Source organism: Bombus terrestris, chromosome 10 (genome assembly GCF_910591885.1).
Source record: "Bombus terrestris chromosome 10, iyBomTerr1.2, whole genome shotgun sequence".
NCBI classification, from domain to species: Eukaryota; Metazoa; Arthropoda; class Insecta; order Hymenoptera; family Apidae; genus Bombus; species Bombus terrestris.
In genome coordinates, this window is record NC_063278.1 from 7414246 (window position 1) to 7438848 (window position 24603).

At 43.3% G+C, this 24603-nt stretch overlaps 1 protein-coding gene and 1 long non-coding RNA gene across 6 annotated transcripts in view; one reads left to right on the forward strand and one right to left on the reverse strand.

Annotated features, from left to right (window-relative positions):
* LOC100644371 (ETS-like protein pointed) overlaps positions 1-24603 on the forward strand; it is a 145118-nt gene that overhangs the window by 66076 nt on the left and 54439 nt on the right. The window contains exon 1 of one of the 5 annotated variants that reach the window (XM_020865102.2): positions 18545-19606. The exons of the other annotated variants lie outside the window; for them this stretch is intronic. Within the exon in view, the coding sequence (XP_020720761.1) occupies positions 19501-19606 (106 nt within the window). The 5' untranslated portion in view covers positions 18545-19500. Of the gene's footprint in view, positions 1-18544; positions 19607-24603 lie in introns of those variants that run through there. 5 annotated transcript variants of the gene reach the window in all.
* LOC125385780 lies at positions 15147-17978 on the reverse strand. Its single transcript, XR_007225405.1, has 2 exons — positions 17537-17978; positions 15147-16987 (listed from the first exon to the last, which is right to left on the reverse strand). It is a non-coding gene; the product is annotated as an uncharacterized LOC125385780 (long non-coding RNA).

A 24603-nucleotide genomic window follows, 5' to 3' on the forward strand; every position in this document is an offset into this window, starting at 1 on the left:
TCCGATTTTTCTTCTACGCAATTAAATTAGGAAGAAAATTAGCAGTACCCCAGCAGCCACGTCTACAGCCCCTAGCAACAATTACTCCGGGCGAGGACCAGCGACAATTCTATCACGAACAACATATACCATCTTCAAACTGGTGACCCCGACGTGATCGACAGCGAAAAAAGCACTACGTGATAATAGCACTATCGAGACTTCCATCATCGCGAATCTAAGACTGTAGCAAGCTGAAGGTACCGCTACGACGAACACGGAACGGCCCTTCCATCTTCAGCAAACCTCAACACCTCACCTCCGACCGACGCGCAAATGCAGGTGACTGGATACGAGACGATGACCGACCAAGTCAGCAGTGATGTAGCCATCGCAAAGTTCATGGGCATCGCCACCAGCACGTCATACTAAAAAGAAGAAGAACAGAGGCCTACGACCGTACGCGGAACGCCCCGCACCGTACCGAGAGGTATATCCATGGCCACATCGAAGGCATCGCGCAACATCTGCAAGGATTGGACAACAATCGGCTGACACTTTACCACACTAAGATTATAACGTTATCACTGGTAAGGGGGTACTGTGACGGCACTCGATAAGTCAAATACCATTACTCGACACTAATTAGAGTCGAACAACGGCAGCGCAGTGGTTAGTGCCTTAGGTTACGAACGTTCGGAACCCGGGTTCAAATCCCGGCGACCGGAGTCCGATTTTTCTTCTACGCAACTAAATTAGGAGGAAGATCAGCAGTACCCCAGCAGCGACATCTACAGCCCCTAGCAACAATTACTCCGGACGAGGACCAGCGACAATTCTATCACGAATAACATATACCACCTCAGAAGATTCGATCATCGAGCCATTTTTTTGTATCTGATAAGTAATTGAAATCGGATATCGGATAAGATGTGTTGTATCGATCGGAACAGGTCGTAATTCGAAAGAGCTGCGTTCAGCGAATAAGCTGGCTGCTGCAGAAAGAACTGCTGACTGTTCCAAACAAGACTTATTATTGTGTCTTTCGTCGTAGAAGCAGTGCGTGGTCTAGCATTGTCACGTAATAATTTCACAGAACGTTCTCCTTTGTCAGTGCTCTGACGATTGGATGTTATCTAAAGACACGACATTTTTCCGTGATGGAAGTCATCCTAATTGCCTAATAGATGGCTTAGTTATAGAAAGCAACGACAGATCTTTTCATCGAACAACTTGTGATTTTATATTTACATAGACATTAAGTTTCACTAAAAAATTTCGATTATTTTTGTACACAAAGTATTTAATTTCGAAAGCAAATAACAAAACTATTTTGTAAAGATTATAAAAAATGGACGACTTATCGATCTTCTCTATAGTCCTCGTCTTATGGATTAATAATTTCGGCCTATTTTCGAATTTCTTCAAGTTCTCCAATCTTTGACTATGTATGGAGAAATAGGTTCCTTAGATTTGTATGATCGATCGATCCGCTGTAGGAGTTGATAAACGTCTCTCAGAAATGGGAAGCGAGACAATAACGACACTCGAGATTAGAAAGTCTCCGTTTACTTGAACAACATTATTATACCGTGTGCAACGGTATCGGTGTGTACAGTGTACACGGCATAAACGCGGTAAATCTTATCGCGTAAACCTGCCCGGAAGCTCAATTTCTGGGTTTCCTTGGTTAAGAATTCGCGACTGACTTAATGGTTATTTCATTTCTATTCATGAGCAGGACGTTGTGCTAGAAACAAGCTAGTTTCCAAGCACCTCCTATGAATGGGACCACGCGGTGGACGAGGATCGATGCACTATCTCCTGTAGCATTTCATTCAATCCTTCACGCGACTATTATAGAACCAGCATCTACAGAGTGTCGCAAAAGCGGCGTGTTTAAAATAATACCGTGGCAATCGTTACTATCGTACACCGTAAAATTCTTTCGACGTTTGGAATACTTTTTTCAACGACGAAACTTTTTTCGTATTTTCAGCAAGATTGAAAAAAAAAGAAAAATGACACAGAAGTTCTTCGTAATACTTCGAGTCTTGAAAATAGTTCTCGTTGTCGTTATACAGTCCAGAATTCTCCTAACGCGTGTTCTTCGTGCGTAGAAAAACGGAATTACGTTCACTTTGCAAAATTGAATATTAAATACGCAGGCTAAAACACTTTAACTTGAACAGATGGAATTCTTCTATGTATCGTTCTTTGCCTTATTTTCCAATTACGTTAAAATTTCGTCCATTCTTTTGTGACGTCCAACGCTAAGCGATATAATATAACAGAGTATAACAATAATATAAATACGACAAAATATAAACTGTTGAAGTAATTGCTTCAAGAAAAACTCTACACCTTTTCTTTTGTATATCCGTGACCATTGTTACGAAGAGAATAGAACTTAGTGAAAAGATTTAAAATAAAGAGAGGTCCATATTATTGTGCCCTTGAATATAAATTTTATTTTGGGTTACATGGTCTAGAAACAAAAGAGCTACAAGTAGATTTTTATTGCTGTCTCTTTTAGCCTTCAGGTAAAGCTACACACTAATGTTAACCTTTTGGTAATGTCCTTTACCAAATGCTATAAATATATGAACATGCTCCCTATCATAACTATTTGCTATTGTATTGTAACAATGTAAGAGTGACGATCTGGATAAGTATGCACTATGCATATACTTATACTTATTTCAATATATTTTTCGATTACAAATTCATCTACTTGTTCCTCTATCAATCAACCTGAACAATAACTCTAGAATTCTAGCAATGGAAAGCAGTAAAAAGAAACATAAAAGATATTTTACTACGCATGGGAATATCAGTAGCTAGCTATTGGTAACGACGTTTCTCCGACTGTACATTATTTTTGGACAATCCTGTATGTGGCAGAAATCTAGTCGATATTGGAAATGAAGTAAACCGTTGCTCGCGCAGATAGTATCTTGGAATAAGCAGAGGGCCAGAGGCTTAATTCGCCCGCTGGTAGATCGACACAAAGCAATCTATTGAGTAGTCGCAGTTAGCGAGTACGCCATTGAATAATTCTTCCGGCGTGGCGGCGCGGTACGCCGAGGCTCTACGCGCGCCGGAAACGATCTGTTACCGCGCGACACGAAAGGCACGCTCTCCTGCTCAGGTGTGAGATCGTAATGTCGAGCTTGGTGGATCGCGAAAACCAGCTTCCACTGCTTCGTTTGCCCTCCTTCATCGTCATTCGCTCATCGACTAATAGCGTGTCTTTGATAAATTTCGTTCTTGTTCAATTTAGTTCTATTCGGCTTCCCTTCCATCAAAAGCCATCAACAGTATCTTTTATTCGCCTGTTCGTTAGAAACTATGAAAAATAGCGTAGACGTTAACAATTGCGATCGTCTCTTACGTATATCCAACCTAAGTTTATTTCGAAAATAAAAGATACGTTAAAGTGGAAGATCTTAACCACAGCTATAGTCATCTACGCTCAACGACGCCAATGAAGAATTAAATATTCCATTGTTAAAATGTAAAATATATATGTACACACACATATACATATGTACGTTTAAATATCAATAACGTACAATGTAAAATGATGGTTGAAAAAGAGTTCCAAAATTGGTGGTGAAGTTGGGTGGCTAACGAAAAAGAAAGAGCGTTGTCTGTTCGGTATAGTGGGCAAGAGGAAAATATGACAAACACGTAGAAGCGATAGCGCCGGAAACGGGCAGTTGTCTAACAATAATGTACTGGAGTACGAAGCGAGTTAGTGAATGAACGGGACGGACCGGCCAGGCAAGGCACGATCGCCTATCGTCTACACGGCCGACACGCTGCATACGAATGCTTCGTTCTCGCTAACTGTGCTTCTGCTTCTTGGAACATCATTTCGGGACGCGGAGAACACCTCCGCGGGAATTAATTCTGCCGAGCTGGCGCCGTCTCGTTGCCCCTTACCCGCCTCTATCCGCGAGTACTCTTCTTCGCGAGTAACTCTAGCCGCTAATTAGATCCAGTTTATTTTCTCCTTTGATTCGACCTTACGGCCGTTTGCATAAAAATTTCCAAGATCTCCGGCGATTTTGTCTAACGCGATGGTTAAAATAATACATCCACGGAGTATATACGAGAAAATTATTTATATCAGGAAGGAGCCTGGCAATCACCGAATAACTAACTTTTAATAGTTTATTTGAACAGTCGTTTTATAAAAAAAAAACACAAAGTTCGCGTACGTGTAATTTTGTTAAAAGCTCATCCATGCTACTTTGTTGCGATACAATTTGGAACTATGGTTCGTGAGATGGACGAAGTTTGGGAATTTGGGAAGGAAATTCGACGAGATAACGATGACTTCGGAAAGATATCGACGGTAGAGAGACAAAGGTAGAGTTTTCCTGACTATCGTTCCTCCATAAATTTGGGATATTTATTTTTTTCTTCAAGTTTACATACGTATGGTAAATTAGGTGCAACGGAGTATACCCGAAAGCATATTCCACGAATCTGCCCAAAAAGCTTGCACCGAGCTGTCGCCGCCTCTCGTGCAGACCAGACCTCAGAGGTCCGTCATATGTTTGAAGACCGATAGCAAACAATCTAAAGTTAGAAGTGTATGTTCGCTGCACGAGCCGTAGGAAGGCGAAGAGAGTAAGAGAAAGATCGTAGGAGAGCAACGACGAGATTTTAAGCAATGTTTCCGACCACGACAGTAGACGCACGCGTGTGTCACTTGTTGCATTCTGATTTCGATACACGCACCAAAATAACTCTTCCCCGTGTTGGCTCTCACCCCTCTGGACGTCCCTTATCCCCTTTGCGTGCGTGCTACCGTCAGCTCGTTCCCCCTACCTTCTCTTTTACTCTACCATTACGCTTCTCTCTCTTCGTCGTTCATTCACTGCCTCCATCCTTCTTTACCACAATATTGCCCTCTCTTTTTCTACATCGTTACCTCCTCGTCTCGCTATACCTGTTCCTTTTGTAGTCATTCATTAGTGCTCCGTCTTCTTCTATCTTTCGCCCCTTTGTCGTCTCCCCCCGCCATAATCCCTGCTGGCCGCTGTATTACTCATTCTTGGACATACTCCCACCGTCTCGAAGCGAATATTCGCGTCTCAGTCGCACCAACACGGTCGGCTTTTGTCGAAACGTTTTCTTCGTGTGACGGTTGCGCCGAGCCGCCAACAACGTCTCTCTCCGAGTGTCGGTTACATTATATTTCGGAGGCGTACAAGTTTCCCTCTTTCTTCTTGTTTCTTTGTTTCTTTTTTATTCGTTGTATGTCGTTTGCCAGGTTTTTTCCTTACGGGAAGCGTGATCGGACAGGGATCGGTAATTGGTCGTGTTGTACACGATCGTAATTCGTGTATCAAGCACGCGCACCATGGACTAGGGATTAGTAGGAGTAATAGCCGACGTTGGCTTCCTATTATTTTCCGGTTTTATGGTCGTTGTACGACTACAATGTGTGTCTTTTCGATGTTTAGGGCAATTGAAGGCAGGGGACTTGGAATTTATATACGATAACTGGAATTTGGAAACTTGTTGATATTTCGCAAATCCAAGAAATCCTCCATTTTCGCAACTTATTTCTCGATCGTACGTTTAGTGTTCATAAATGTGTACCCTCCGGAAGAATGCGAAATTATTTGCTGTTGAACGCTTAGCGACGTCGCACCGCTTACGTCTACCGTAGCTGTTTCCATAGGGTGATAAATAAAATTTCGCTAAATCCATGCATCGAAAGATCGATATATTTAATCGTGGAATCTCTAAGATCCTCCTTAGGTCGGATTTCATAACTTTTCTATCTTAACTCTTACTTGTAACCTTAGCTTCTTCTTCCTAATGGTTACTCATTATTCTTTCGTTATTTCTGTTACTTATTTCTTCCCGTTTTTTACCAAAGAGACCTTTCGTATCCGCGAGGCTAATAACGGATAAAGAAACGCCATAAAAAATTCTGTCAATCTTCAGAGCCTTCTACATCCTATTTTCTACCTATACAAAATCCTTCTGTAGAAATTTCCAAGAATGAAAAAAAAGAAATAAGAAAAATAGAAGAGGAAGGAAACAGAGAAGAGGAAAAGGATTATAAGGGCAGGAGAGCAATTAATATCAATTAATATCGAGCCCTTTGATCTGCAGCTCGTTTAACGTACTGCCCGTCGTAAATCCTTTCTTTTTCTCTTATTTCGCGTCTCGACCTCTGCTCCAAATTGCTCTTTCTCTCTGTGCTCGTGCGGTGTGCCGGCCTTTTAACGTATATCCTCTGTGCGCTGCTCTTTCTTTCTAGCTGCTGCTTTTCTTCGGGCTGGCCGGTGCCTCGTGACGAGCATTCGGCCGTTTCCGGTTCCCCGGCCTCTACCAGGGGCTTCCCCTTTCGAACTTCCGCTCGTGTCTTACTACGCTTACTACGTGCCCTCCTCTCCCACACACGCGCCTCTCTCATCTCCCATCCTCGTCCCTTTTGCCGCTCGTTTAGCTTTCTCGTTTCTTTTTCTTACCCACGTCCTCCTCTTTGATCGACTTGGACGGTGCTGAAATTAAAACGAGACACCGTGGCGCTTCGAATTCTCCGCTCTGCTGGTTAATTTTCTAGAAATGTAGTTGCAGATTCAACGAATGGTACCTGACAGGTACATTTTTGTTGATTACTTGATTTTAAGTAGTCACTTTAATAGTCACTCGGTGATTAAAAGGGCAAAGACACCTGAAAGTGGAAAGAACCTGTTGGATCTAAAGATATGGTTGACGAGGGCAAGTAATATGCGAATATCTCTTAATATGTTAATACTTTTAAACTTGCGAAGATGATGGAGAAATATCTCAGATAGATCGTGGAAGATGATAGGCGTTGAGTTTGCGAAATCACGCGAAAAGCTAATTTTTACAACACGGATACGATAATAACGTAGATACTGAATTAGAAAATTGCACTCCTTTAATCTTCGTTTAAACTCTGTTCTCCCCACCCTTACTTCGTCGCGTTTCTATCTTTTCGAACGTCTTCTTCCTTTTATCTAATACATTAAATTCGAAATGAAACCTGTCTTGAAACTGTTCGTTTCGATCGCAATTTACGCAATCGGTATAATTGAAGATCGTAAGTGTCTGTTTTTTAATTAACAGACGTTGATAAATCATATACATTTGCGTATTTTGATTGTTTCTTCCATAAACGGTTGCGTAGATCGGCCGGAAAATTCAGCGTTCGATAAGAAGCCGATCGATCACATTTCCTTTTTCGCCGATACGATCGTTAAGCAAGGGTTGTGTAACGGTTAATTGCACGAAAGTCGCGGGGTCGATTAGGAAATTGTTGCCGCGGCGATCGTTCGTAAAAACGAGAAAGAAAGAGGAAAAAGAGGAAAGAAAGAGGGGAATAATAAAAGGAGAGACGGTTTGCCGCGCGATTGTTCGGTCGTGAGATCTCGCTTTTCGATAAGAGTGACGAGAGAGAGGCAGACGATGGGATAGAGACGAGGAAAGAAATCTGCGAGCGTCCTGCGTCGCGCACAAAACGTTTAATCATATGTCTCAGCGAATGCACACTGATAAAGTCGATCAATCATGGTTCGTCGAATCCAATCGGCCGTAATTAATCGATAGAGACGTTGTTTAATTGGTCGTGGCATTTCTGTCTGTCTTTCTCTCGCTTCTTTTTACCTGGAACGTGTCGCTTTTCATACAGCGAAATCATCGTCGTCCACTCTTTATTTCCGTGTTCTCGATTTCGTCTTTGCGAAATCGGCGAGCATTATCTTGTTGCGTCATATCGGCGAAAGAAATTTAGAAAGAAATAAAAATCGTCGATATTTGCGTTGCATCGACTCTGTACGAAGATAATATCTTTATAACAAGCCCAAGGCTTGTCCTCTTTTCGATTACTAAGAATACGTCGATACTTTTGATCAAATCGACATTGCGTCTTTTTTTTAAAGACAATTTCATGAATTTTAATTTTCGAAAGTTTCCGAATCTTCGCGGCGTTACGCGACTACCCTTTATTTTTTCAACAATTGATTAATTGCGGTAGATCGGACCGATTCGTCTCATGCGATTTTAGCTGCACGTTATGCTTGTAACGTTAAGTTGCGAAACTTTTGCATCAGCTTGTACAGAACGAAACACTATTAGTATTCGGAAAGTAGCGTTCCACCGATAAGAGTGCAATTCCCAAAAGGTACAACCTTATCAGTTATCGTGTACACGCAGCGAGGCACACACCTGTCTCAAGGTAGCCTTGCGCGTGGGAGTTAAGCTGAGAACTTGTTTCGAGGATAATCTGCTTCTGTACATTATTCATCGCGGCTGTATCTGCTCGAAGACGGCATTACGTCTCGCCAGCCGGAGACCGCTTCATTATAGAGCCGGGCTGCCTCGATTGCTATTCCTACGTACCAACTTTTAAGTGTCGCCTTGTTGAGGTTACGGTTGTACGAAAGGCCACTACAAGTTTCCCTACGCGATATAACCATTCTTAAGAGATTCGCCAGATTTACGAGGTTTTATCGAGAATTCTCTTAAGCCTCGGAAACGTGAGTCAGTGGGCGATAGAATTTATGAATGTAGAACAGTAGGTGATCTCATACTTTTGAGCAACAGCGTACGTGCTCGAAGACTGTGTATTAATTCCAACCAGGTCATTGACAAATTTCTATCAAACCACCGCACATACATTGTTATTCTTATCAGTTTTGTTAGAAGCTAAATTGAAGTCATATTTTTTTCACCATTGTGCAATCGAATTAACCGAATTATTTTATACTTGGAACATTCGATTGCGAATCAGCTTGCGGCAGAAGCTTGCTTTTCCTACTGATATCGCATCTATCAAGACTACCATTCAGAATCTGGAAACAAATTTAGAAAATTCCTAAAAGAAATTACATGTGCCAAACGGCTGGCCATAAATATCATCCAGAGGAGTCGAGAATTACGGGATCTGTTCATAAACCTGACAATGTTTAATTCGACCACGATACGATGTAAAGCGTTCGCGAAATTCCTTTGAGATCGTCCATCGGCAACTGGAAGTCGATGGAGAGGAGATAATCGGGAAATCGGCTTGCCAAATGCTCGCACCGAGTCGCAGACGAGCGCAGAGAAGCGGCAGAGTGAACGCTTGCGTTCAGGGAGACCGGAAACTGTCGCCTCTTCCCTCCCTCCATTCTCGTTCTTTTTCTTTCTCTGTCAGTTTCGCTGGCTCGACGATGTCCGCGTCCTCCCTTTCCTCTTGTTCCGTCTCGTTTGCACGGACGTACGGGACGGTGGACTTTCACGCAACGATCTCTGCGTTCCGATATTGCGTTGCCGCAATAATCGGCCGTTGCGAGAGAAAACTCGTGTTGTTGGGACAATCGTTTGCCGGCGGTGCGGCGCGGTGGCCTCGCATAATCAGCGCTGAAAGTTTTGGCGAGAAAGCCGGCGGTTATTTAACGCGTTGCTACACGCCTCCTCCCGAGTCTACGATCTTAATGGTATTATGCAATCGAACGTTTCTGCTTCACTCGCTATTCCGAGGTTCCAGTCACAATATTTCTGCTCGTACATCGATCAAAATGATTAAGCGATCGTTAGTGTGAATGGTTCTATTGCATCAAACGAGAGAACTGAAGCGAAGATGTTTTATAGAATTGATAAATTGACGCGTTACTTTGTTTGATATTATAGATACGATTATAAGTGTACGTGTACGATGTTTCGTAATATACGTGCCAATTTCTTTAGTTTCTGAAAATAATTTCACATCCGACGACTCAAACGTTGATTATATACTCTGCGTCGATAATTAAGAAATTTACAGGAAAAGGAACTTCCAAACTTGGAATCTAATTCTCCGGAGCACCTTATTCTATTTCGCGCTAGATTTTCAATCGGAACACCTGTATCTACTTCGATCGAAGTAAATAGCACAGGATCTGAGGTTGAATCTCCGTACAGACGCATCTGGTTGGCCGGTTAGAGCGCTACTCTATCACGATCCCATCCATTTACGCGCAATCTCCATTGTCAGACGCGAGAAGCCGCGGCAGCTACGGAGGAAAGAGTTATGGGCCGTTTTCCTAGGTGATAGAAGGTGGAGCGCACCACCTTCTCCTGTTGCAGCCACGTGAACGAGCCCCGCGGTGCGACGTCACTTCCTTTACTCGGCTTCTCCTTCCATTTTTCTTTCTCTCGCTGCCAGCGGGAGGAGGAGGATCGGCAGGGATCGGGCTCACCTGCCCCGCTACGGTCACTCGACTTCCGGTAACCCCAAGCGCGCGAGCGCATGGCCCACGGCCACGTAACCGTGACTTCTTCTTCTTTCGTTTCTTCTTTCCTTATTCTCTCCTTCTTTCTTCCCACCTTTTCTCGTTAATGCTTCCGCTCTCCTTTTTTGTCCAAGATCTCACGGACTCGGTTAAATTGACATTCGTTTTATCAAAGATCGTTGATCGTTCATTAACTTGTTAATTTCGGAGGTTAACGAGATAGTAACGTTTCAAGATAACATTTGACAAGAGCATCGAGTTCTTATGATCTCTTTAAAATCGGTATATTTTCATCATTATCGTCATCGTAGATGGAATTATCCATAGAATTAGTTCAAACCTATTTCTTTAATTTTAATCGATAATAGAAAAGTCGTGTATTTATCGAGTCGCTCGGATTAGTTTAGGAAGCCCCGTTTTTCTCTACGTGTCGTTTCGTTTTAATTCAGGGCGGATAAATGAGAATATATTTACGCTTGGAGGCATTAAAATCGATTTAACTAAAATTAATTTCGTTCAATAAGCATTAACTTGCTGATTATGGATATTTTTCGACTCGGTTACTCTTAAAACCAACCCTGATCCCGTGGAACGGAAAATTATGCAACGATCGTGCGATGCACTCGCGTGGTCATCTCCACAGTTCGTTAAATTTCTATGCTAATTAATACGAGAAACCACGGATCGCCCGAAAACGTACACTCCCTCCTCTTCGTTTTTACGATCTGAACCACGTTACTCGTCCGCTCTAATGTATTCCAACCCGAGTTTATGCCTTCGCCCGGTATTCGAACGGTCGTTAAGATTCCCCCTATTAATTAATATATGAAACTCGATGCGGGTCGAGAGGTGTTCGCTTTCGATCTCTTCGATGTTCACACCTGCGTACCTCGCCTGGAACCGCTTCGCGAAACTACCGGTTTCATCCTATAAACGTTAATCTTGCACGAAGATTGTCGTATTCGTATTTAAGCCTTATTGCCCTTTTAATTATTCATTCGATAAACCGCGAAATAACGGACACGCGCCGCTTACATCGAGGACGAAGAGGACATTTTCTTACGCGAGCAACTCTTTCCCATGCTGTTCATCTCGCAAGTATCAAAGTTTATCATAGTTGTGTGTCGCTTTGCAAAGTCACGAATGACCAAAGAAACGACCTTACAATGTCCGAAAGAGAGTGAAACGATTTCTATTTATCGCGTCTCATCGTAAGAACTACCTCGCGTCCATATATCTCGCAAATAAAATCTCGTTGGGAAAGGGGAGGAAAAAGTAGCTGCGAGCAGGAATAGGGATAAAAATGCGGAGTAAATGAGCGAAAAAGATAGGTATAAAGGCAAAGTCGAAGGAAGTGACGTGTTACGGATAGGCTATCCTACGGTTCTCCTAAGGAGCAGTTTCCAGCGGCGAGGAAAGGAGCACGGCCTGCTGCTGTCTGTATCTCCCTTCCTCGGTCTCTCTTTCGTGCCTTATAAGTTTATGCGTTCTCACGCTCTCCATCCCACCTCTACGTTTAAACTATACCTTCTGCGCGCGGTCGCGCGCCTCTTTGAAACACTCTGCCTTCGTCTCCTTCCTTTTTTCGTTGCTCTAGAATGCCAACGTCTACCGTGCTCCTTAATAAGTTCGCAGCAAGCGTACAGTACGAATGAAACTTTTCTTAGCTTACGAGGAAAAGCTGCAAGAATACGAATTGACGTTCTGATAATTTCGTTAAGCGAAGATTGTTTGGTCGTTGGTAATGATCGCGTGAAATATCAATTAATCGGTGGATTTAATTGGTGGAGTAGTAGCCTGTGAATAAATATGGATATCGCGAATATCATATGATACAACGTATGCATTTATTAGCTCTTGCCTTTCAGCTTCGACAGACTTTCGATTTTAGACACGACTTCTTGCAAGTTATATGTAACTAAGTTCCTTATTTCCTTACTCGAATCTTATTCCATTATATAAAATTCTTGTTTGCTTTCTTTCTGTCGCCATTAATTGTCGCTACTTTGTCCGAGTAATTTAATCAATCGTAAACTCTTAGCAGCCTTCTAACAATCATATTGTACGATACGAAAGACTTCAATATCGCGTTCGTTCGAATTGGTATTTCCTTAAAAAAGAAAAAGAAAAAAGAAAAGATACCTCGTTAAGTTGCAGACGTTGTAGCCGACTTCGTAACTCAAATTACGTATCAATACAGTATACAATATCATATAAAACATTCATGGCAAAGTGCGATGTATGAAGAGGGTTCGTACCCTAGAAAACTCTGTCGGAATAACTGTTCGAAGGCGCAGGAGGCTTCCGATCGCGATCGAGCGGGCTCCACGCGCTTACACGCGTTCATTGTATATCGGGTTGCCTCGCAACGCGCATCAGCTCTTCCTAGTTATAATAAACGGCGTAAAAAACCCGAGCAAAAACCTGCCTAGCCTTCGGCAAGTGTACACCATGGAACAGCTTCTGCTCTCTATCACCGAGTCCATCCTCTGCCTCTCGTTTCTTCCCCTCCGAACTTCCCCTTTCTCCGCTTCTCGTTTTCTCTCCTCTTCCCTCTCTCCATAGAACTCACCGTAGGTGTTGTTGTTGTTGTTGTTGCTGCTGTTGCCGTCTGCCGGACAGGCTACTTCCTTCCTCTTGCGGTAATTCTGCTCTTGTTCCTTCTTTCTCTCTCTCTCTTCTTCTTCTTCTTCTTCGACCACTCGTGAATCCCAACCTTTCACTCTACCGCTGTTACCTTCTTTATGCTTCTTTATCATTCTGCGTGTCATTTCTTCCCTGAAACCGCGCATACACTTATAGCCTCCTCATGGCCGGCTCTCATCTCATTATTCTGGAAGATGCTGGCTGCTCTCGTTGCTTTTTCGTTCCACCGCCTCCTTCTCTGTTCCTGCGTCCGTCTCTCTCTACCTTCCGCTTTATTAATATCCACCGCTGGCTGATCGACGGTTACGATTTTCTCGCGCTGCCTTCCGGGTTCTCGACCATGCAGCCGCGCGCGGATTATAGACCCGCGACCGAGAGCGGATTTGTGAATGGGACGATCCAGGTCGGCCTCTCTTCCGATACTCTGCCCGATCAGATAATCGTTTAACTCGACGATCCTTCTCTTTTCGGTTCGATGTTCCGAAGGAGATAGGTTCGCGTGTAGAATGACCGGAGCGGTGGTCAAAGGGAAGTACGATGAACGACTGATCGGAGTGTAAAAATCTTCGATGAATAGCAAAACGGAAGGAACTCCGGTGGCAGTACGAGCCAACGAGGTAAATTCATTCCCACGGTGTGTAGCAAACACGAAACCAGTCGAGGCAAATAAAAGTCATCGAAACGAGCTGTCACACGATTTTATCTGCTATTTAATAATACTGTATTACTTACAATTAGTTTCCCTCTTAAAAAGAAAGAGAACCGGCCTTGCTCTATTCCTCGAATAGCGCGCAACTTCGATCGATCCGAGCAACGCGAATCTAAAAATCTTGAAATTAAATAAAAAATCTGATTTTTTCTCACTCTCGTTCCATTCACCCTCGCTCGAGTCTGTGACGAATATATTCGCCTGCGGTCCGGTTGTTTATCGGTTGCCGCACCTGTTGTCCGTGATTAGAGGCAAGATCCGGACTCTACAAAGTCGGCGGAACGTTTCCCAGCTAATTTATCGAAACGAATGCCGCGCAACCGGTTGGCAAAGAAGGTTGACCGCTGGGAGGAGGGTCTCGCGCGTATACTCTAAACCCTAAGTTAAACGGAGTAAAACGCGTCTGAATGGATAAAAATTTCCGATATCGTTTCGTAATTCTATGATAGGAGGCTTGACATCTTTCGTTTTTCGTCAAGCGATACGAAGAGATTCGGTTTATCGATTTGAAAATTGCGTTACGTTACTTTGGTAAGATTCAATTTTAGATTAGAATATTTTTTGGGGGGCGATTAGAAAATCCAGGAAATTATTTATTCCTCCGCTATGTTGGAAGTCATACGAAAATTGATGAAAATTTTTCACGTACGTGTTCCTGTTAAGCTAATAATTGCTTATCTATGCGACCATACGATATATCGCGTGTATGTTTTATCCACCTTCTGCGTCGAAAATTTTCATTCGTTTAGAATCGTGATACGTGATCGAATCGGAGGATGGTATTTTTTTAGACAGACTCCTCTGGTTTCCGAATCACGCGTCTTAATGTTTGCACAAGCCTCGAACGTGATTGACACTGATTTATATTGCGCTTTATTATGCACGGTTGCTAGCGGTAATACCAGCTGGCTGCCTAATCTCTCCCTGCGAAGCGTCTCTGCAACGGATTCATAAATCATGCAGCAATCGTGGCTCTGTTTGAGTCCACTCCATTTCTAATAGCTTTCTAATTATTCTGTGTCACCCTTGATTGCCAATTAGCAATAAACCACGCTCTACTTACCCTGGATAACTAGCGTTCCGTTCGATCTTATCTCTGTCTTATTTTCTTGAAAAGTTCTTCGAAATAATCGAATCCACTACCTTGTAATAGCCCTGCAAGTATGTCGTTACGTCGATTTTAATAAAACTTTGTACATTTATTTATTTATTTACATAGTCGTATACCTATACCGAAAGAGAAATCCTTTGGGATAACATTAGCGGCTCGAGAACGTTGACAAGTGATCTCTTAAAAAAATCGATATAGGGTACTTGGTGCACGATTTAACTTTTTCCAAGGCGAGAAGCCTTTAGTCGATCGGAAACGATACTGTACTATTTTGAACGTGACGGTATGCACTAATACGGACTCAAATTACCAAGTCAAATTGCACACGAGATCGAAGCAAAGTGGAAAAATGTTGATATTCCGAATACGAGACCTTTTGGCTTTAAGCGTCTTAGTTGTAATAAGTGGAATGTGAGAAAAGAGGCGGACAGTAAAATAAATACCCAAGTCGCAATTGTTTAATTTATAGTCTATACTCACACAGTCTCTACAGCAATATTTTGATTGGCCGTCGTTTAGGTACATTTAGAGGGTAAAATGTTAAGGGTAAATAAATATTTCCTGAAATATTTTGGCAAATGTTTCGAGATAGTGAGATTGTGTGGATGAAATCCTGGATCAAATATGATTGGAACCTATCGCAACAAACTTTTACCGCTTACTTTCGATATCGATTATTACGATTATTCCTCGAAATGTAATAACGTTTCAAGGATATCAAGCTACTTTTAAAATAGTAGTGACTCACCACGTTTCGGAAATGACCGGTTCACCGTACCAATCATCTTCGGATCATTATTAAAAAATCAACGTTTCCTTCCAAGACGAGAAGAAGGAGAAGAAGAGGAGGAGGAGTAGGAGGAGGAGCAGGACGAAAAGGATGAAAAAAGAAGGTAGAACGATTCCATTCAAGATCTACTCGCGTCAGGGCACGGAAGTCGCCTCGTAATACTCGGCAGCCCGGTTTTCAGAGGAATAATCGACGAGAATACGTAGCATTCGGTGGAAGGCGAGACGTAATTACGCCGTACGCTCGAACGCAAACACTATTTAACAACGTCGGTAATTTCTACTTGTCCCTCCGCCTTTCCCGCGCCACACGCTCTCAGCTCGAGGATGTTGCCTCGCGGTGATTAATGTGAAACTTCTTGCTCGCGGGCAAGGCTAAAAATTTCTTACGGGACGCATTTCCGGCAGTGCGAGACCATTCATAAACTCGCCACTCGATATCCAGCGGACACGATGGAGAAAACTTTTACTCGTAGCGAAGCTAATCGCGTTGAAAGCCAACTTTATTTCGCAGCGTAGAAGCAACTTTGGGTAGCTTTTTTTGTCGAGTCAGGTGACTACGTCTGTGTCGTATCGGGCAAGTGATGGTAATATCAATTGTCATGGTATTCGAGCCGAAGCAAATTGATGTAATGAAAAGATGAAAGATATCATAAATTTGCAAATTTTTTATCGACAATAAAGAAGCTCGTGTATGTCGAAGAATGAGATTCGTCGCGTCATTGACCAATAACGACATAGTGTAACCAGTATACTATGTATATTCCTTTAGAAATTGACGCGAGGATCGAACGATAATTAACATCATCTTTAACGTTATATCTTTTAATACGAAAGAGCGTGGCAGTCACGCTAGAAACGTCGAATATTCCAGAATCTTGTACAGCTGAAACAAGCCTTGAACGAAGTTCAATAGTAGTTTAAAACAGACATCCGAATTAATTAAACGATTGCAGAGACTGGCTTTTCCTCTAATCTTAATTGTAATTTGTTCGACGATGCGTAACGTACAGCGTACCGCGAAATAATTTCTATATGGATGTTCCAACTGTCTCGACAAAAAGAGAACGTTAAAAAACGAATACTCGGTTAAAATTGGGCAAGAAAGAAACGAGAAGCATCGTCGGGCTCCATTCACAAAAGCGAAGCGTAGCACGCGAAACCTCCTCGAGGATTCATTCATCGGGCATTCCTCCCCCGCACGTGTTGCCGGGGAAAACCGCCCCCGGTGTTGGAGGGACGCGTCAGAAAATCTTGGCGCGAGCGAGATCGTCGGCCCGTGAATAGTATTCTTTTGCGGTCGTCGCGACGTCAGCGGCAGCGAGAGGCAGAAGGAAAAGCGTAGCTGGTTGGTGGGGGCAGTTTCAGCCGGGCAGACTACACGGTTGAAACGTGTGGCTGAGGCATGAATGAACGAGCCGACCGAATGAAGGAATGGTCTGGTCTATGTCTGCGTCTATCCATGAGGGGCCTCGTACACTCTCTCGCGCGGTCATCTTTAACCTATGGAGCAACGAGGACAAATATATATAACCCGCGCTTGTTAGAGAGGAAAGATGAACGCGAGAAAAAAAAGAAGAGAGATATATGTAGATGCGTACGCCTAGAAGAAGACGAAACGATAGGAGCGTAAGAGAGGAGGATGGAAGTATCGGAGAAAAAGAGATTCAAAGGGTGACGAAGGTACGTAGGAAGAGGAAGAAGGATGGAGTAGCGTGTAATTGACGAAGATGGCGAAGGTAGTATAAAGAAGGAAAGAAAAAGGTTGGGAGTGGGAGAATCGTGGTGGTAGGAACGAGACGGGAAGCGGGTGGTCGTGTGCGCCGACGCCAGTGTGAGTTTGCCGCGTCGCGTCGACGGGAGAGTATTCATTCATAAAACTAAGCGAGGAGTGAGGCTAAGCCAGCGTGCACCGGGATTGGTGGGGACCCGACACCGGGAGAGACCGTCTCTCCTCTCTCTTTTTCTCTTTTTCTCGCGCTCGTTCTCTCTATCGACCGATCGTCTCTTCTTTGTCTCTACCGATCGTGTGTTTCCTCGGTATATCGTTACCTTGGCGTTTTCCTCGTGAATCCTCGTGTTTGCTTTTCTTTGTCGCTTGTGACCCGTTTCTTCGGACAAATTCGCTTTTCTCAGTAAGTTTTCCGATTTGCGTCGTTCGTTTTAATACGCGCCGCTTTCGAAGTTTTGCAAATTTCCCAAAACCCGGATCGCACTATCTGCTGCTGTCTGTACAGACGCAACAGGAGCGATCGTATCCAATTTGCTATACGTATATCCATTTTCTCTGTCCTTTTCCCCTCTCGAAGTCATATTTGGCTCGGTACACGCAGACCCGCAACGATCTCCGTTATCTCGTCAGCCAGCCAACGAGCGAATCTACGCGATTCAACGGGCCGAAGGACAAGGAATAACCCACGGTGCTTGTCCACCTCCGCCGTCGGCTCCGCCGCCACGTCCCCCACGGCCCGTTGCCTCGAATAAACTCTCTCGATCCCCTCTCTGCCCTCACGACCGTGTCTCTTCGCCTCTTCTGTTCTTCCCTCCACCATACACGATCCTATCCTCCTCCTTTTCCTCCTTCTCCTCATTCTCCTCCACCTCTTCTTCCATGTCCTCTTCGTCCAGCTGGCTCGCTCGCTCGAACTTCTTCCTCTACCTCCTCTCTCTTCTACGCTACCTCTTCTTCTTCTGGGTTCCTGCCCTGCGTCTCTCTCTCCTTGCGTACGCACTTACCTGCGGAACGCGGTCGTACGTGCTCGACGGTGGCGCTTCGGCCTGACGAACCAACGAACCGCTCTTCCACCACCAAGATCGCGCCCGATCTTCCATCTAGATCATCCGAAAAATATCTTCACTCTCGAGGGACTCTCGTATTATATCCGATCACAGTGGTGTTCTTCTATGTTACCATACGTATATCGTCGTTCGTCGTTTCGTTCGTTTGTGTGTCTTCGTCGAGTTCCACGTGTGTGCGCACGATCGGCAAGGCGCCAGTGAGAGAGCGGATCGAAACGAGCTACGGCCCGATTCCAAGGATCGAAAAATCGTGGCACGACTCGCGAGGACGTCGCGAACTGGAAGCTTCCCTCGCGTATTTTCGGAGCCAGGTCCCCGCGATCGAGCCTCCTCTGCTTCCGCTCCGGTGTCCCCCCTCTTCTTTCACCAGTCATGGTTGCGCAAGCAGGTATTCGGAAATAGCCCGGTGGGTCGCGGTTATGAATTGATAGCAAACACATGCTGGACACTACGCGCGGACCGGCTTGCAAGACGCGAGGAGTCGCCTCGTGTGTTTCTCTTCGTCGTTCCTGCCAGTCGTAGCCGAGTTCGACCAGTTTCTTCGCCGAGCTGCTCACCTGCCGTCTTTACAGAGAGACCTGCCATGGCTCGCGGTCTCGTGCTTCTCGAAACCGTGCCTTTGCTTATCGACAATGTTCGATAACGTCTAAAGTTGACAGCAAGTCGAAGATTTTCTGATCGTGAAGACTTTCTTACGACTCTGCTCCGTCACACAGCACCAGACGACACTCGAAAACGATCATTTTTAAACGTTGATCGTTGTTTGGAAATTCGATGAAAGTTTTCATTCGCGAACCACCATTTCGAAATAGTGTGTAGAATAGTGTAAGAGAAGTTCTTAACGGCAAGCTCTGCTTCTGTCAGACCACTGATGCTCCATTGACAGCTCGCGTCATCGACCACTCGAACCGCCGACACCTTGAGGATCTAGCATGGGCTAAAAGAGAACTTTCGGTTCCGCCATCGACTCCCCTTTCGCAATTATTGTTCGCGATGCCGTGACCGATCGAAGTTCGATCGTTCGATCGACGAGCAGCGAACGTTTGCCTCGATGGAACCGACGATCGTACCACGACCGAGACGAGTTCAGTTCAACCCCCTACTTGTTGTGTTACTTTCCATCCAAGTGATGTAATAGAGGCGCGTTCGCGCGCGATACACGCCACAGGGAAATACAAAAGACGCAAAGTGAATGACAGTGATCCGGGAATTCGTGTATGTACAGTGAGCACGCGAGGACAGCACTCATGTACGTTGACTACGGCGGCGACGCTTATGCCGGAATGGGAATCAAGGCCATGAAGTCCTTCGCCAGGCCCAGAGGTATGGAACCGAGCAAACGCGACCGTCCACGTCCTTCTTTCAGCGTGCAACTTTTCGCGCTTATGGCTTCTTTTCCACTCCTGCGGTTATGAAAGATATTTTTTACCTTTTTTTACTACCATTACGTACCGAGGTAGTACTACGGTTTTTTTGCGATACAAAGTATTTTTTTTTTTTTTTTTTCAGGATTTTTGAGACGTAGTGTACTATGTTTTATTTATATGAAATTTAGGGATTTTGTCATTTTTATGTATATATTACCTTTCCTTTCTTCTCTTTCTATTTTTGTTAATGTAGTACATGCGATGCACTGATGTTATTAATGTATTATGTATCTTTGTAACGCAATATTACATTTTCTTTTGAAAATATCGTCGGTGATCGATATTTCTTTTTATTGTGTCAACGAAATACCGCGCGATACTTTGTTCATCTAGTTTCGTCGACGAAATTTTACAAACTGTTATTTGGCAAATTATTGTGCAAGAAAACCTGGTTAGTTTTTCTTATTTTCTACGTGTATTTTATCTACAATTTAAAAGTGAAGAATGCGATTCGTTTGATTCGTCGATCAACAGTGAAATCGGTCGAATTAATATCGTTAATGAGATTTTCGAAATTTTACTTGACAAATTATCGCGCAACAGTATCTAGATGTCGATAAACCTCAACGTCTATAGATTATCTTTAAACTGCAAACGTAGAAACAAAAATGGACTTTGCTACTTCCAATATACGTATTCATCTACGATTTAAAAACGATGAATTCAAGAATCACGCGATTACCAAATTTATGAATGAAGAAACTCGAACCAAGACGATGCGTCGATTCACAGTAAAGCTCCGTGGCACGCTTCTCCCCGTTGAAAGTTAACCCTGACAGTCAGACCAGTCGTCGTCTCGTAATCATTCAGACTCGCGACGGATTAACGTGACGAATAGTTAGGCGCGCGAACGTGACTTAGGCTCGGACAGATTGTAACAGATGTGGAGACCGTAGCAGTGCAACCTGCATCCCATGGTCGCATATGCACTTCCTGCAGTTGGAGGGACTCTCTTTCGTGGGGAAGGGAGTCTTGTTCCAGAAGTGGCCGACCCTTGACCCTGACACGCTTCCTCTTGCTCTGCGAGCACGGGCCATTTTTCTTTTGCAACTAGATATTAGGGAAATAGCGGCTTCCAATTAACAAGATTTCTTTACGTTTCGTCACAGAAACTCGATAGAAAATTTAATCTCGGACACGAAGTCGTGTATTTCAGGCAACGGATGAATTTTTAAATTTTACTATCGCAGTGTTTAATTAAATATGTAATTTAGTGTTTTACTCTTTGATTAGAAACTGACTCGTTGAGTTTGCATCGTACACGTTCATTAATCTCTTCGCAGATAGATTTATTGAGATCGGGCAAAGATAATTGTCTTTTATTTTTCACTTACGTCTATCTGAAAAGATTTTGATTAACGCGAAACAAGATAGATACGTAATTGGAATTTTAATGCCAATGTTTAAGGCATTGCGTTTTATATCTTTTGCGGTGCTTCTTCGACCAAACGTTATCCAGCGTTAACATCCAGCAACGTAATATATTAGCGCTTCTCAACAGCTTGAAAAGTACAATTCTGATGCTAAATCGATAATATCGATCTGCCATATAAATCACCTCTTTAACACTAACCTTATCAGGCCCGGACAAATGACCGGTTTTAATATTTAATTTAAAACTACGCGTTCGTCGTTACTTCTTTTGTTCGTCCAACTTTATGTAAATTCTCCTATCAAGAAAAATCGAGAAACTGATTAATCGGATAACAGAAGAATTTACATAAAGTTAGATGAACGTAGGAAATAACAAGGAATGTACAATTTTTAACGAAATATCGAAACCGGTCTTCGTGACCGGGCCTGGTGAGGTTAACGTTGATCTTATGTCTCTGAAAGAATTATCGACGAAAACGATGTAACCGAGATCGAATTATAATACTTTTTACGTTGCATTTAAGCGCAATAGCGATGCGTGCACGGTTATCTTCTACTCGAAACTTGTACTCGATGTACATCTACTGAAACGCGCGGCTTAATGATAAATCTCACGGGTGGATTACACCCGTTGTACACGCGTGCTCGTTCGCGAACGCAAGTCGAGGCTGCTTCGCCTCTAAGTAGGGGATATCTCGAGCGAAGAAGCTATCCGGCGATGCTGCTGCTTCCTGGCAACCGGTTCCAGCGAATGGCTTGATCCGTTTTGTTCATGTAGATATCACCGAGAACCGAAGACGGATTCGAGTGGATCTCGCTCCTCCTTTCCATCGACTCGCCTTTGAAGTTGTACCGAGTCACACGAGTCACGTATTTTTATCTATTCGTATCTTCGTCGTTTATAGCAGATCGAGTTCCGACTTTTCTATGTTTCCAAACGAAGTGAAATCAAATCTCGCGTCTAATCTCTCATTTATTTACTTCATTTTCGTGTATGGGTCTTAGTTTCCTGAGAGCATTTGGACAGTTGAGATATGAACAGAATTCATCTTTAATTAGTTTTGATTCATTAACATTTTCGATCCGAGATGATTCCATTCCATGTGCAGAGGCATAACGATTTGGGATAATTATGAACAATTTGAAATTTAACACCAGATGTTCAAAGAAATAGAAAATAATCAACTTCTTAGTTGATCTTAACGAATGCATCTATAAATTATATTTTCGAATCGGTCGCTGAAAAAGGAATTTCCTATTATCTCAAATACAAAGAAACGCGTAGCTACATATATATATATATAAAAATATACGTTTTTTTTTCTTTTTAAATATCGCAAGTGATTCAATATATAAAAATATTCGTCAATTCGTAAGTCATTTTATCCCTATTTGTCCTTTCGCCGATAAAACAATCGTTGACTCGTTAATAAAAATTCGTTTCTCCACCTAACAATATTACAGTCAGTTGTTCGTTTAACAGTACACGAAACATTTTGCGCTAATTGCGGTTTCGGTCGAGGCAATTTGCGTCGTGGCGAACGATCCGATTGGTCGTGATCTCGTTTCGATCACGAACGCGTGCGATCGGTCGCGGATAACGAGAACTGTGGCAAAAAAGAAGGGAGAAAGAAACGGGGCCTGTACGTACGTATCGTTGTTTTATCGTGATTCACGGAGTGCAACCGGCGGAGAGGGACTTTGAAAAATATTCCGCGTGTAATTTCCCTGTGGTAGATTACAGCCAGTCGAGACGAAAACCGGCGGCGACCTCGTGAATTAATAACGCCGCGAAATGAGAAAGTAATGGTCCGTTTCGATACCAATTGCCGTGATACCAATGCACATTTCGATCGATCATTTCGAGAAACTGGTAGCCCTTGTTTAACCCTCTCACATTCTTTCCAATCGTTTTCGACTCGATGCTGCTTTTCGCAGCAAGAAAATTATCGTCGTAAATTTTTAGTATTCGCTTACAAAGAAATAAAATACAATTTTAGAAAGAATATATCGCATGGACGTTTAACGATATGATTTTTGAACGTTTTAGACACAATTGTTACGACGAAAGATAAAATGGAGATATAACAATTCTAAGCGTACAATAGCGCTGGCTAGAATTTATTTCGATACGAGTACTCGTATGATTTTGAGTTTAACGAAACTAGAAACTATAAGAAGGAACGAGGAAAAGAGTTGGACAGAATCTGGAATAAAAACGAGTGACGGGAGATTTTCGCCACGAGCGACATACCTGCGTATGAAATCATAGAACAATATATCATTCGTCGAGCAGCTTTCTATTAATAATCTCCGTTCGACTGCGTCAAAGTCGGTCAATAAAATCGATCGTTCGAACCAATTCTGGATCGATCGATCCGTCGTTCTATTGCTTATCGATCCTGTCCAAATTTAGATCTCCATTGCAAACTATACAAACTACCCAACTACATACGCGGCAAGAAAACAAAAACTTGCATTAAGAATAATAATTTATATCGAGATAAATAAAATTACTGCTTTACAATAGAAAAAATGATTATTTATTTCGATGTAGGAATTTTCTACGAGATATATACAGTACACGAGATATCTTCCATTTAAAAATCTATAAAATATCGGTGGTGCGCCAATAAATTCGCATCTGGCCTGTTTGCCTATCGATACGTTCAAACGATGATTTCTCACGGTACACATGCGTATAATTAAGTTCGTAATGCTGGTTATTCCGTGGCTCTTATCTCGAGCACGGCGTCCCTTTGTGGCTGCTAATTGGCGAACCGTTTAATATTCGATAGCCTGGCGAGTTTTCTCGTGGAAAAGCCACGGTAACGAAGCTCTTAAAGCGAACGCAGCGAAACGATAAACGATTCAGCGTAATCGGCCGTTTTATCTGCCAGTGGGCTCGAAGAGAGTAGCCAACCGGCTAATCAACATGGCTACGATAATTGGTCCATACGTCGCAACGCGTCGTGGACGCAAGTACCAGAGTTTTAGGAGTCTGTGTTTCAGCTTCGTTCACACACGGACGCATACTCGTGGTTGGAATTTGTCGCCCGATGACGTATCGGATCGTCTCAGGAAGTTGGCATGGTGTGCATGCACGTTATCACGGGACGCACGCCGTCAGGACACGATATCTCGGTGAAACACGCGGTTTCTTGATAATCGCCGTGGTTAACAATGCCGCTGCCACTTGTTGCCCGTACTTTCCTCCCTCTGGTGATCTTTTTGCATAGTTAACTTCGTGGAATTCGACGAATTGAATAACGATGGCTCGCGAGGATCGGTATTAGGGCGATTTTCACGCATAGAAATAGGCCGTGGAATCTCGTTTTAAGGATATTAAAAGGCCGCTCTACTCGCTGAAATATGTTGCGATGCATGCATCGACAGTTAGGCTTCATAAAATTTGCATCAGTTTCAGTTTACCTGCGCATTAGCGATTCTTTTCAGTTCGTGGCGCGATACCAACGTTGAAACACGCGTTTCAGAATGTCCGATCATTTCCCAACTTCA